Source organism: Ambystoma mexicanum, chromosome 2p, assembly GCF_040938575.1.
Source record: "Ambystoma mexicanum isolate Mex_15411 chromosome 2p, UKY_AmexF1_1, whole genome shotgun sequence".
NCBI classification, from domain to species: Eukaryota; Metazoa; Chordata; class Amphibia; order Caudata; family Ambystomatidae; genus Ambystoma; species Ambystoma mexicanum.
Window position 1 is genome coordinate 978,294,554 of NC_090923.1, and position 15,241 is coordinate 978,309,794.

The following is a 15,241-nucleotide window of genomic DNA, read 5'->3' on the forward strand; positions in this document are numbered from 1 at the left end:
GTGGGACTCGCCTCTGCTCGCAGTCAGCGAGATCCAGGCTCTGGTGGCCTCAGAACCCTATACCACTTTCCACAGGGATAAGGTGGTCCTACAAACTCACCCGGCGTTCTTACCTAAGATGCCCTCCACTTTCCATCTAAACGAGGAAATAGTCTTACCTACGTTCTTCGCTGACCCAAAGGACAAGGCTCATGAGTCTTGCACTGTCTGGATGTCAGACGCGCTCTGAAATTCTATCTAGACAGGACCAAGGGCTTCCGCAAGTCGGCCCACGTTTTGTCACCTTTGAGGGTTTCAGACCTGATTTATCAAGCATCGAAGCTTCTATTGCATGGTGGATGTTTGCGGCCATCAAAGGGGCCTATGATTGGCAGCACAAGCTGCTGCCAGCCAACATGCACGCTCACCCGGTCAGAACGAAGGCCATGTCCATCGCATTTATTTATTTTTATTTATTTTTTATTTTGTGTTTATCAAATTTCTTTGATGTTACAAAATGCTGCTAGATCTGTACAGGAAAAATTTTAGTCTTTTGTGTTGGGATTAAGATACTCTGCGAGTATAAACGTTTGGTTTACAGATGCTGTGTGTCGGTTTAAAGTCGGTCATCTGTTAAGTTTCCTTGACGATTTTCCTGAAGGTTATCTTCTTTGAGGCATTTTGCTAAGGATAAGTCTATGATCTTTGCTGCTGCAGTCGTCCAAGAGGTTTTGTTTCCACTTATGAGTCGGTTCCACCAGACTTCTTCTTCTCGTAAATCAGAGGGCTTTAGTAGCGGGAGTAAAAAGGCTTGCCTTAGATCAATTGTTTTTGTGCAGGATATTAAAAAAAGGCGTATTGTTTCGGTTTGTGTGGAATCTTTGCACAGTCTGCAAGTACTCACGTTGGACAGACCGCTCAATGCTCTAATTTCATTTGTTGGTAAGAGGTTTAGTCGTGCCCTTAAAAACAGTTGTCTTGTTTTTTTGTCAGGAAATCTTCTCCCGATTAGTGGGTGATCGTTTCGTTTTTTTGTGTGTTGCGGCAAATGGGCAAGAAGTTTGTTTGATGCTGCTTTTTCTTGCGTAAGTATCCAGTCTTGTAGATCCATTTTCTTTTTGATTTTGTTGGGGGTGAGGAAGAGTTCTTCTTTGGTGAAACCGAATTCTGTCAGAGTATTTCCAATGGCAATTTCCGTGGCAAGTCCTAAGCTGGGCGGCCACCTGGGCCACCCCTTCAGCTTTCTGTAAGCATTACTGTTTGGACCCCGGCTCAAAGTCAGGCACGGCCTTCGGACAGGCGGTTCTAAGGAACTTTTGCTTAAGGAGGGTCTCCTTTCCACCCTGAGGCTACACTCAATTGTAATCGCTCATACAGTATGAAGGAAAGGGTACGGGACGTAAGAGTAATTATAAGTTACTCACTGTAGTGACTAATGTACTGTTAGTCCTTAGTCCCCTTTTCTCCATACGTCTCACCATCCTCCCCCCTAATGATACTGGTGTCATTAGGCAATGTTAATATTGTCCATGTGTCAAAGGGGACTGAGTAGTGGCGCCAGTGGACAGAGTCAGGGGAGCGCATGCTCCCAGGGCCGCGGCCCGGGCACATCTAGATTTAAGGGGAAGATGATTTTTCTAGTGAAAAAGGTTTTGTCTCCCATACCTAGCGAGGGACACCCAAAACGTATAGAGAAAAGGGGGACTATGGACTATGGACTAGGAGTACGTTAGTCTCTACGGTGAGTAACTTATAATTTCTCTGTCTCAGAAGACTGTCCCTTAAAACCTGCCCATGCAAGTGAATGGCGTACTCCCTGCAGTGGGGGAAAGGGCTGTGTTCCGCTCAGCGGTTTGCATTGCAGTTCAGATACTAAAATCGGACAGTCAGAATGCTGTCACATGGTGAGAGTAGTTTCGGGCCATGTGTGTACCTTCCACCATGGCAGTGTTCACATCGTGACACAGTCTTGCAGCTCTTCGTTGCACACAGGTGGGCTAATGCAGGAGACTTGGTAGACCAATCCTCACCCAGTAACCATTTCCTCACTCAGGAATTGACAAGTGAAACAGGGATGTGGCAAGAGGTGGTTGTGGCTGAGATAAGTAGCAGAAGGCTTGTGGAGAGCAGAGGCCGAAAGTAGATGAAGGGGTAGACTTATTGGAAGGAAGGTTTGGTCGACCGTTGGATGGCAGGTCGGACGGAGTTATTGCATGCCAAATGAAGCTACCTGTTGAACATTTTACAAACCAAGGCAAACTATATATGTCTGGAACAAATGTGAATTCATACCTATTAAGTTTGGCAAGTTTTGGTTGCAGATAACATACAAATATGAAACATTTGACACTGAGTGAATTAAAATTAATAGGCTGCAAAGCACACATTAAAAGGTGTTCACATAACCAGTAAGCTCTGTTAAATTTCAAATACGTTGTTTTCGATGTAGACTGTGCAAAGCTCTTTTTGCATCGTGCTGTGAAAACAGTGCTTCAAATTTAAGGGTAAAAAGTGTGCTGCATTTGCACACTGATTAGACATTCTCCAGCATGGGGTCTTACATGGATTCACATGCAATGAATATTCCCAGTCATTAGTCTGGGAATTCACAGTAAAATAAAACTGTTTAGCTTTAAGTTAAAAACTGCATTGTCGCTTTTATAGCCTATGGCTGTCATTTTGGGTCATACTGCCCCAACTAATGACATTTGTCCTCCTTAGCTTTACCCTTGGTGGCCATCTTCAGAATTTTACTGCACATTTTCTTGTTGGGAGCCCTCGAGTTTCGCTCTTAGACTCCCTCGGTTAATTTTGCCTATTTCTGATATATAATTTGTTGCCGATCCCACCTTCTGTCGGATTGCTACATCGTGTGAGGCTGCAAGCTGAGTTTTGGGCCTAGTACATGTGCCATGAGGCCTCGAATAAGAGCCTATTCAAGGCCTGCTTCAGAAGCGGTCTGAAGAATAGAATGTCTTAATTGAAGACCGCCACCAAGTGCATTTGTTGCCTGCACCCGGACCATGATGTGGGAGGGATGCCCCATCTGCCAGTCTTTCTCCACTAAAACAAGAAATGATCTCTGTTGGTGTCATGGCTGGACAAATTTAAGGCCTCTGACTGTGTCTGTGTGCAGTCATACCTCTGCCAGAGAGAGTACTCCCTCTGACGAGAGGTCGAGATCCTTTGAAGACACTTCCAAGGGGAAGGTACCTAAAAAGGCAAAATCGTCGCATGCTCGGACTGCCTCGCTGACTAGCACCGTGGCTGCAGTTTCTCAGTCATCTTGATTGGCGTTGTCACCGAAGGGGAACTCGTCTGTGGAGGGTCGGAGAGTGTCCACTCCTTCACTGTCGACCAGCACCACCCCGTCGGTGAAGCATCGTTCATCGTCATCGGCAGCACCATCTTCGAGGACCCCAAGACGGTCATCTAAATCATCGACAAAGACTCCATCAACAACAATGTCTGGCAAGCCGCTGGTACCGGTTTTTGTCATGTCTGCCGGTTCATCGACGACTGCAGTCGCCATCTCTACAGTGACGGCGACTATCTCAAGGGTAGCATTGCCTCCAAGGCCTCTGGCAGTCCCGGCTGGGTCTGCGACATCCAGAGTACCTGCTCCAGGTGCTCCTGTGTTAGGCTCCTTCCCGAGAAGTTCCAACAGAGAAAGGTAGGTACCACCAGTGCTCTCTTTTCTGCCAAAGTTCACACTGGCTGCTCAGCTGCCTGCCACTTCTCCTGTGAAACCCCCAGTGTTGTGTCTCCAGCTCCTGACTCTGCTCCTTCCATCCTCTCGGAGGAGGACGAAGTTTCTGAAGATGTCGGCCCAAACCCTATGGAAGGGTGGTGTTGACCTCCCACAGCTGGCTCTGCGGCCTGCCGAGTCTCTTCAGCCTACGAGCCCTACAAGCCCCTGTCCTCATGTACAAATATTGACGGCTCAGGCTCCTAGAGATGTTTCTTTGGATATTTTGTCAACACTCCACACACTGGTAATGGAGATTAAGCAGCGTCTACCGCCTGTGACCCATGGTCCTCTTGTGGTTCCAGGCCGGCTCCTGCGACCAATCCACCAAAATCGCCTCGGCCCTGCCTGACATCACCTCCTTCAGTGCCTACGATCTTGCAGTCACTTCCTGTTCCATGGCCATGTATTGCAGAGGAGTTGGAACCTGATGGGAATGGACACTAATACAGACACCAAACCGGATACAGATGGTATGGATGAATTTGAAGACTACATCCCTACAGACAGTGATACGCCAGAGGTAGAGCTACCATCTACAGACACGCCCCCAGATGAAGTGGGATCTTGCCAGGCGATGATTTCCCGGTCGGCCAAGCTATTCATCCTAGTCCCGGAGGAAAAGAAAAAGGAGGGATTCCTTTTCCAGAATTGTGAATCCTCCAGAAAGACTGTGATCTCAGTCTCGCTTCTTGATGACATCTGGGAGGACGGGGCTGGTGGTGATACAAAAACCCTTTTCTGCAGCAACTAGAAAGGAAAGGTTGGAGAAGAAATATAGGGTCCTGGATACTGATCCTAAATACCTCGGAGGCCATTCAATGCTGGACTCAGTAGTCTCGGCTGCTGCGAGGAGGAGGTCATCTAGCCCATCATCCTCTTGCTCAGTCCCACCTGACCAGGAGGGAAGGAAGCTGGATTCGGAAGGAAAGTGCATAACTGCCACGCTACGACAGAGAACTCTAGTACAAGTTGGGTCCCATTCTCGATTTCCTGCCAGCAGACAAAAAAGCAGAGACCATGGCCCTCTTTCATGAGGGTGAAGTGGCATCTGACCATGCAATCACGGTAGCCTTGGACATTACTGACTCCGGTTTCCGGCAGATGGGCTCCAGGGTCGCCCTACGCGGTCAGTGTTGGCTCAGGGCCACAAACTTCTGGTAGGGCGTCCAGGCCAAGGTGGTCGACATGCCTTTCAACAGGCATAACCTTTTCGGCAAGGCAGTGGACGAGTCTCTTCTTGCCGTCATGACGGACACAGAGATGGAATGCTCTCTGGGTATGCTGCAACAAAGGTCTCCCAAACTTCCAAGGTACTCAGCCTTTCCTACCGCCAGTCCTCTTGCTCCACCTCACAGGAGGCGTATAGAGGCCACTCCCAGGCCTATAGGGGTGGTACCCAGTGTCGCATCCACTAGCCACCAGGATGCAGGCGCCGAAGGAAGCCTGGCCAGGTCCTGAGCCCACACATCAGCACTGCAGTGGGGGGCCGGCTATCAGTTTGTCGACAAGTGGCACAACATCTCCATGGACGAATGGGTGCTCAACGTCCTCGAGCAGAGCCACTCTCTGGAGTTACAAGAAAAGTGCCCCTGCCTTCCTCCTGTGATAAGACAAGAGCCACACGGCACCCAACTCGGGAAAGAAGTTCATGCATTGCTGCTAAAATTGGCCATGATTCTCTACCTCTGAAAGTGTGGAAGGATGTCTGCACACACCATTCAACATCAAAGAGCTTTAAGTGAAATTGGTCGTTAGTAGAGTGACATCATAAAGGAAAGACACGAAGATGCACTGAAATGATATGCAAATACTTAAAGAATATAAGTATAACTGGAGTAACAAGAGAAACATGTAATTGAATACATTGTGAACCAAAGATATAAGTGAATAGAGATGAAGTGAATGTATAAACACAGAAACACAAGGTAGTTGAGACATATAGAAGCTTGCTGCAGAAAAAAACATAACGTGGCTAAGGGGGCCATGATGGAAAGATGGATGTCGGACTCTTGTTGAAACCAATCAAGCTACCTCATAAACAGATCAGGGCTGCAGAGTCAGGAGATGCTTGGAAAACAGTTTTGTGCCAAGAACAAATAGGACTCTATTGAATCAAGGATGCCACATCAAGGAATAATTGCAAAGCACAAAGGGAGTCAAGGGGATAAGCCATGTAACTAAGACCTAGTTCTCTTATTTAAGCAAAAAAGAAAACCTCTGCAAGCGCCAAGTATTGGACAATCAAAGATGCGAAAATCATCTGCAAGGTAGAGTGAGCCAGTCTCCAGAGGCCAAGAGGAGTAATGGCACCCAGTTTATTTACATCAAATAGCAATAAATAAAAGGTTCAAATTGACAGTCATGGTCTCCTCACACGTGATTCAGAAGGTGAAAACAAGGGCTGTTCATTAAGCTTCAGACGAAGATAATGGTTTATCTATACTTCCTTGAAAGTCCCAGAGCACAGAACAGGCTGCAAGGTCAACTATAAAGGAGAAGCCTTGGCATGGGGCCTGACCGATTAGAGATGATTGACTAATTGGGCAAGTGGATAGTAGTCTGACGTTGCTCTTTGCACCAGAGTTTTGTTTTGCTTAAGTGCTGCTAGCGAGCTGAAAGTCAAAGGTTGGGAGAGAATGCCAACCAATCACAAGACCTATGTAGCAACATGCTATACAGTGTTGCACAAGCCAACTCGCTATTGTTCTGCTGTAATCTGTATTATACGTATTTAGAGGTGGTTCAAGGCGTGCCTACCAGATAAGGGGCATCCAATAGTATTACTAATACTTATGATATATAGGTACATAACGCTCCCTTAACCAATCCCTCCCTTCAATAGGTTTTATGGTTTGCCACGTAGGCTGTCATAGATGACGTATATTGAGATATAAAGCCTTTGTGTAATCAAAAGTGAAGTGTGAGTGTGTGGAATGCAGTTTGTTTGCCAGATTGCCCTACTTTATTCTAAACTGATAACAAAATACTACTTTGCCATAATTCTTTGAGTCTGTCTGGTTATTTACCATTCCAGGAAAGGTACAAAGGCTAACCTCTGCTGAAGTGGCAGCACTCCGCTCCATCAAATCCCATGCATCAATCAAGATACGCCTGGCCGCCATCTCCTGGTTCACCCGGACTCCAGGCAAGCTTCTCCTGTGGTTGCATAGACTCATCAAAGAGTTCCTCAAGAGCCTTGTCAGGATGTTTCCACCAGTGAAGGCCCCTGCTCCAGCGTGTGAGCTTGATGTGGTACTCTCCGAGCACATGAGGCGGCCATTTGAGCCTTTGAAGTTTCTTTCTTGGAAAACCACTTTCCTCGTGGCTATCCCTTCTGCCAGGAGGGTTGGTGAAATACAGGCCCTCTCATGTAAGCCTCCATATTTGTCGTTCCACCCAGCGAAAATGGTTCTAAGGACTCATCCTTCCTTTATGCCGAAGGTCCCCTTAGACTTTCATTCAAACAAGCCTTTGGTACTGCCACTTTTCTTTGCAAACCCATCTTTTCCTGCTGAAAGATCTTTGCACTCGCTAGACGTGGTGCGTGACTTGAAATTCTATGTTGCATGCACAAAGAACATTCGAAAGACTTCTACGCTTTTTGTAAACTTTGGACCTGTGGGACTTGGGAAGACCCTATCGAAGGCTTTAATCTCCAGATGGCTGTCTGGCTGAATCATTTATTGACATCAACTGACCAACAGGCCATTGCCGGGCAGACTGAGGGCCCATTCCACCAGAGCAATCGCATCTACACCGGTGTTCCTCTTTGGTGCTCCCCTGCTGGATATCTGCAGGGCTGCTACACGTAACCACACAGTACACCGAATGCGGCAGGAAGCACCTTACTGGACTCCCATAACAGATTAGAAGGATAAGGCATACAATGTTTCTGGAATTTTAACTACATGCAGGAGACCACAGAGTCTCACTGACAATTTAAGGATTTGGTGTGATAATCTGCAAATATATTTTATGTATATATATATTTATCCTGGCCCATGGATGATTAAGAAACTGATTTCATTAATCAACAGGGACGGATTGGTTTGAGACACATTTGATAATGTACCAGCCCTTGAAAAATGAGGTTGATGAACAGAAGCAATTTTGCCTTGAAAAAGACTGCATAAGGTCGAAACACGTGTTGGCTTAGATAGGACATAATATGGTTTTGTTAGTACTGGGCAATCACACTCTTATGGTTTGATTACTTAGATCAAAATAAATACTTATTGTTGGAATCAGCGCCACGGATATTGGTGTCAGTATAACTTTGTATTGTTGGGCCTGCAACATGCACCCTGTTCAGTTTCTCATCTGAAGCGTGCACTGCTGGGAGCATATCTTCTCAGAGCCTCCTCCTCCGCACCTCCCAGGAATCATTGAAAGCAGAAAGCCATCCGTTGACTGATCTTGCTTCCTTTAGGGCATCCTGGATGGGGACTCCTTCACAGGGTCGCCGGTTCTAAAAGGGATCCTTGTGGCCCTTGAGTTTCCATCGCTGCACCTGAGGATCCCAGTTGTGGGGCTGAAGCCTGGTGCAAGCCCAAAAATCCCACTCAGATGGCTACATTTGGTAAGCCCGGGACAAAGCCTGAGGATCCCCACAGAGAGGCTAAAGATTGACTGTAATCCATGCATCCCTTTCAGATGGCTAACTCCTGGTTGACACCCAAGGATCCCCATGAAACGGCTAATACCGAGTAGCAGCTTGAGGCTCCCCTCAAAGGGGAGAAGGAGAAGAGAAGGTTGCATCCAGGGTTTACTGAAGACTCCAGAACCCATGTGCAAAATAAAAGTTGGCTGGCTCCATCATAATATTCAATATTGGTATCCCTCTTCATCCGGTAAGGGTAAAACAGATCCCTTTCATTCTTTGGGAGTGGAGGCCCACCCCTTACTAAAGCTGGTGCTATTGCATTCCCATCATAAAGTGGGTCCATCATGTCGGTCTTCCACACTGCATGTTAGCTCTTGCCATCCAGTCCACTATGGACCGCTTCTACCAAGTACACAACCCCCATCATCCCCAATCATAACGCTGGTTCCTCAATGTTAGCCGTCTTACCTGGTACAGAGCAATGGCTATGTGAGCCTCCCGCTGCCCAAACCATACTTTATACAATATATAAGATTATAGTTTGTTGAATGGTTACTTTTACATTTTGGAAACCAGTTAAACTAAAGGTGGTTGAAAACCGGTGTAGAGTATTCCAAACCCTCTAATCTTTGTGACAAAGTGTAATAACTAACACCAGGAAAAATAAGGTTTTGAGCAGTATCTAATCAGTTATAAAAGTGTACCTTGAGACTATGAGACCCTTCAGGAACTCCTCTGGCTGATCCACAGTAAACAAAGAACAATGTTTGCGATGAAGGATGGGGGGTGATTTTTTCCATATACATTGTAACACTCCAGACCATTCACTGAAACGGCCTGTAAGCCTATGTCCAGGGACCTTATGTTGCCCTTTTACAATCAATTAACCCTCTGGTACTCACTACATCAGGTTTTAAATTCAAGAATTGGCCGTTCCAGGAGCACACAGAACAAGGCCAGTTTTATGAGGCCTAAGCTTTCTAGTGGAATCCCATCAGAGTGCAACAGATTATCTACAAAATGCAAACTCCTGGAAGAGCATAGAGGGCAGGTGGAATCGTTTATAAAAGCTTATACATTTTCTAGCACCTTGCATGTGTAGCAGAAGCAACACATGGAGATGAACTTGGAAAAATGTGTTCATGAACTTCACACACATTGACCCTTCTGGGCTTACTTTCTGTAGAGAGCAGCTTTTGTTAGATGATGGTTTAGCAAAGAAGCTACTCAACCACAATCCTTAAGGGAGAATGTGTCCAACCAATGAGGCTCGAAGAAAATGGTCATAAGCTCTTCTAGTAATGGCAGTTTACATAATGCACCACAATCTTAACATCTTGGATGTGAAAGACATAGCAAATGTTCAAAAGAGTTATCAAATAATGGAATAAAAGAGAACAAAAGTGGGAGTGTGGATCAAAGAATGAGCAAAAAGGAAACATGACCAAAGGAAAGGGAGGCAACACAAGAGGGAAAAATAGCCGGATCCAAAGACAGCAAAAGAAATGCACAGCAAACTTTTGCCAACGAGGGTGAAGAACAAAGCAAGAGTGAAGTAAATAGCAAGAGTGAAGGAATGAAAGTATTAAAAAAAAAATAAAGGAACCGAAAATGAAGAGTGAAAAAATGGACGAGTAACTGGGCAAAAGAAAATGAATAAGCCAAAGAATGACTTTAAGTGCAAAACCAAGTGAAAGAATGATCAAAATAAAGAGCAAAAGTATCAGGTAATATTATCCCCACCAAAAATATCGCTGTATATATGGTAGTCGGCAATGGCCATCGGCGATATTTTTAGTGGGGATAATATTTGGGGTTATTGGGAGTGGGGGTTCCGGGGGTGTCCCCCTTCTCCCTTTAACATAATATGAGGGTTATGGGGGTGTCCCCCACAGGTTCCATTCCTTAATATCGCCGCAACAATATGGCAATATTTTTGTATGGCAATAATTTTGCGGGGATATTAACACATGGAACCAAAAGAATGTCGGGGGGAACCAAATACTTGTGTAAAAATAATAATGTATACAGGACATGTTTGGGTTCTGTTGTATAGATGTGAGACAGCAGCATGTTTTTCAGACAGGATGTTACTTGATACAATGTTTCTCTTTTGGGCATTACATCTATCATCCACCCCAGAGCAGTTTTCTGGCGAATGTAAGCACAATCCATTCAGCAAAATGGCTTTTCTTGAGTCCATTTGCTGACATTGTATGGGGTCAACCTACATCTTCTATCTGATAATCGAGATGACACTGGGAATTGTGTTTAAAAAAACAACAAAAAAAAGTCCCCTTTTAAGAGTTTGTCCCTGAAAAGTTGTTTTGAGATTATTTTCTATTTCTAAATGATACCTCAGTCTCTTATTTCCTCGATAAAATATCTTAAAAGGATGGTCCACTATCATCTGCTACCACTCCCAATACAGCTCCAAACCACAGTCTGTCTTATGCATCCAACTCTCCAAGCAGAATGCCTGATATTCCTCTATCCACGTCCCACATGAGCTATACGTTGGACTTTATTATCCTACTTGCTCCATATTCTAACTTGCTAGGCCATTGCATATTATGGGCCTTCCTGTCCACTCTTGCTATCACCTTTACAGCGCACTCCAGGCTTAACGCCTTTCTCCTGGAGGACCCATACCTGGAGGTCCAACTCCCCAGGCTGCCTACAGGTTTTTCTTCAAGGCTTTTTGTTGCATCCCATCCTCTTATCACTATACATCAGCTCCCCTGGTAACCTCTTTTGGGTTTGAGTTTCACAAATTTGCTGACAAGTGATGTTCTTCTCATTCCCGTAGTTCACATCTCGTCAAACCAGAATGGATGATTGCCTCCTGAAGATTTGTCACCTTACGTGCAGCTCCCCTAAAAGGCTAACCATCACATTTTCTTCATCTCCTTCGGCTCTCTTCTCATGCACACCGTTCTGTTCTGTCTGGGATGTGACAGAGCCCCTTGACACACACATACACTTGATCACTTTCATAACTATACTACCACCACCTGTTTACCATCAGAAATCAGAAAAATTATCCCACTCTCTTCACACTCCACCAGGTACCGAAAAACAGTCATGTACCGAAAAACAGTCATGTACCGAACAAATTAGACTGCTGCGCTATTCTCCTCATGGCCCTAACCCTTTTCTCCCACTCACTACCTCCTCCACCTTCTTTCAGCAATGTGCCATTTGTCTGTTTGACCAATGCACAAATTCCAATCCTCATCCCAGTTCTCATATTTCATGACACAGCACCCTCTCTTCTGTTCTTGCCTAACCCACCTGGCAAGCTACCAGGCATCTAAGAAAGCTGGTGATGCTATACTTTTCTCGTACATCGGTAATTAAATCATGGACTCTGCCTGCTTTTGTGAATACCCACCTTCTTGACCTCATCCTTAAGATGTACCCACCAATCTCAGACTCTCCTGCACCAGGACCAAACTTTGTAGGAGCCCTCGCCAACATATCAGAGTATGGACTCTCAAGTCTTAACTCTTGTGCACGCACTTGGGCGACCCTTAGAACTTTGTAATACCAGACACTGTAAATTATATAAAGCTATCTATGGATTTGGACTATCGTGTCACTTCGCACTTGCCAAGCATCTCTCCCCATCCCCAGTCACAATCTAGCTTATGCACCCGAACTGTGTATTTATTTGTGCCACCTACAAATACAATGTCCAACTTTTCTTTACTTGTCCAATTTTCATGCATTGTCCATGAAACCACCTCTGCCTAGCACCGCATTGGTCCACTCCTTCAGGAGCAAGGAGTGGGGCATGCCCCTTCCTGGTACTGCGCCTGTGCAGCGTGGAGGGCAGGCCAAGCCCCACTCCAGCTTTGGACATCAGCGCGTAGATCAGTTCGGGCACACAGGTTCACACGCTCTCATCTTCACCCACGCTACGTCTGAGATGCAGCCCACGATTTAAATCTTCACTGGGCCACGCTGTTTGGCCCTGCGGCGGGCTGGCAGTGCCCTAGCCTCTTCCTGAGCCGACATGCTGATGCAGCCGTAGCACAGATGAGACCTATGGTGCCAGGCTGGGAAGCCATACATCCACTGGGCCCCCATCCCAATGCGGCCCCAGTCTTGGGTCTACACGGGACTGGCCTATCAGGCCATGGTGTCTCTGCAGGTCAACCCGCTCATGCGGCCCTGTTATGCTTTCTTAAGGCCGATCAGGTTTGGCCAACTACTCCAAGGCCAGGACTCTGATCGGACTGCCCCGCGCACCTGGTCTGGCCTTGTGTTTACACTGAGACATTCCTGGCATACAGGGCCCTTCTTGTGGGTGCCTCCCAAGGCCGCACCTCCCCCAGGGAGCCTCCAAATGGTCTCCTGCTCAGTCCCTCTCTCCCCAAACGTTTTTTTTCAACAGGTTTTCCTCCGGAGTTCCCCCATGTAGGGCCAATCCAGTCCTCCAGGCCAGGGCATGGCCTGTCCATTTTTGGCCTTCTCCCCCATTTCTGAATGGCCCTTGCGCGGGGACAGATGGGACAGTCCAGGTAAGTGAAAGTACAAACACATACTCATTTCAAATACAATATTGTTTCCACAATGGGGTGTGAGTCCTTTATTTCTCTTCCTTTCCTCAGGGGTTAAGGAACATACCCCTACCTAACCAGGCCCTAATTGGGCAAGGGGTTACACTTAGATTGACTAGGGAACATTAATCCTGAAGTTCCTTCTATCTTGACTGTTCTTACGCGCTGTTGCATTTAGCAGGTGCACATGCTTGTATGATGGTACTAGTCTGTAAACCCAACTTCTGACCCCCCACCCCACTCCTGTGAAGCCACTCAAAGCGTGTATCTGTGAGAAGGTGTTGCAGGTGAGTCACTTACCCAGCACTTTGTTTTCTGCTCTATGTACGTTGCGAACAGTATGATGAGAAACAAAGCCATGGTCTGAATCTGTGTTTTGGGCCACTTAGACAAGTATGACCCATTTCTAGACTGTTGAAATGCCGGTCACAACCTTACCTAGAAGTGTACTGAACTGGAGATCACTAGGTGGCAATGGGAGCCATCACATGTATCACTTATACATATTAATTACGGTGGAAAACCTGTTTATCCGTTTTCCTGTACAAATCATTGAAGGGGGTGGGTATTGCAGACCAGACCACGCTTCCCATTCAGCACTTCTGGGTTGTATTTGGTGATGGGGAGAGAATGCAATATTAAGTGTAGGGTGTTATCCCCTAAATTGTTTTCTCTGCGAAACTTGCATTTGTAGTTGATTTGTGGATGTATTTGTGCTGATTGCAGGTGATCCACCAAGTGGCTTCAGAGACGTTCTTCTCAGGGATGGCCCTGAAGGCTTTGCCAAGGCCATCAGAAGTCGCAAAGGCCTCCTGCTGATGGACACCACATTCCGAGATGCACACCAGTCCTTGCTGGCCACGCGAGTGCGCACCCATGACCTGAAAAAGATTGCCCCTTTTGTGGCGCACAACTTCAGCAACCTTTTCAGCATAGAGAACTGGGGAGGTAAGCATCTCTTTTATATAATGACCTGTACAACTCCAAGATTGAATTGAAGATACAAAGTATCCCATGACAAGCAAAATAGAAGCACATTTCAGACTATGTAAACCGACTTATTCAAGGATTCAAACTACTCCCCAATGCTTTTCTAATTTGCTGGTTTCTTTTATCCTCTATTGGTATTCCATGTGCTCCTTCCTGCATTATTCTTGCTGCTGTTTGTGGGTTGAAATTGCGTCTTTACCTGTTGTAGACACCTGGGTTTCTTGTTTTAGCTTTTCATCTCTTCCTCCTTGTTTTGCACGTTTCCTTGTATTTTGTTTTGGTTTCCCCATTTCTTTACTTGTGGTCGGCTTCTCAGTTGTCTGTAAGTTCCTTTTCCCACCCTTCTGATTCTTTTTTTTTCTCGTCTATTATCTTCCTTGATTCCTCTCCTGGTCATATCCGGTTTTGGTCAGTCTCGTATATCTGTTGTGCTTCGTCCTTAATCATCTTTACAGATCCTGTGGCTGTTCCTTAGTTGCTCAGATTTCACAATTCCTTAATTGATTTACTGATATTTCCCTAACTCTGCTACCCACATTCCCTATGTTATTTCTTGCATTTCCTTTCCTGTGTTTTCCTTTTTAGTTTTATTCCCGATTTACGTAGCTCAGGTTATTATAATTTTATTTTTTATTTTTCATACCATTGGGCCCCTTTTTTGCCCGTTTTCTTTCGTCAAGGATGGTTGAAAATTAATTGGCACCTCATGCAGAGCTTCCTTTAGCATGTAGAGCCTCAGTCTTCGGACAAGTGCAAGCTTTGTTACTTATACGTCCCGTCTCTTTCCTCCATACCTATGTGACATTACATTCTTCAGGTATGGGTGCGGCGTATCATGCGGAGCAGCATTTCTAGTAATTTAAATAGAATCCACAGCCCATCGCTACCAGCATTTCATCCATTCATGCTCCCGGACCCAAACGCCAGTCCTTTGCTCCACCTGCACTGGGATTCAAACGTAGGTTTCTACAAGTTGTATTGCTTCCAAGACACATGCGTTGCCCTTGAGCTATCCTCCCGGCCGTAACATGCGTTGCCTTCCTTCTCGTTTTTTATGCTCTGAATTCTGTAGTTTGATGTGCACATTTGGTGGGAGCCCTTTTGCCCTATGGGAGTCACTACAGTTTGCAACCCTATGAAGAGTTGTTTCGGTAGCCACCTCCAGAAGACTTTGACTCATACACGACCAAGTGAGGTACATAAATGTATTTTCCAAGCCTCCCCACCTAGGTGACAGATTACCACAGTCAAATTGGCAAGAAGTTAACCCAGCTCTCACCTGTCTCTTCCCTACAGTTCCATCTAGGCATTATTACGGCACGCAGCGCACTTTAATCTGGGGCATGGCTCAAA

General features: G+C 45.9%; 1 protein-coding gene across 5 annotated transcripts in view; it reads left to right on the forward strand.

Annotated features, from left to right (window-relative positions):
• Positions 1-15,241, forward strand: part of PC (pyruvate carboxylase) — a 2,561,538-nt gene that overhangs the window by 2,356,357 nt on the left and 189,940 nt on the right. For all 5 annotated transcript variants that reach the window (XM_069644789.1, XM_069644792.1, XM_069644793.1 and 2 more), the window contains one exon: positions 13,625-13,846. In XM_069644789.1, the coding sequence (XP_069500890.1) occupies positions 13,625-13,846 (222 nt within the window). The remainder of the gene's footprint in view (positions 1-13,624; positions 13,847-15,241) is intronic.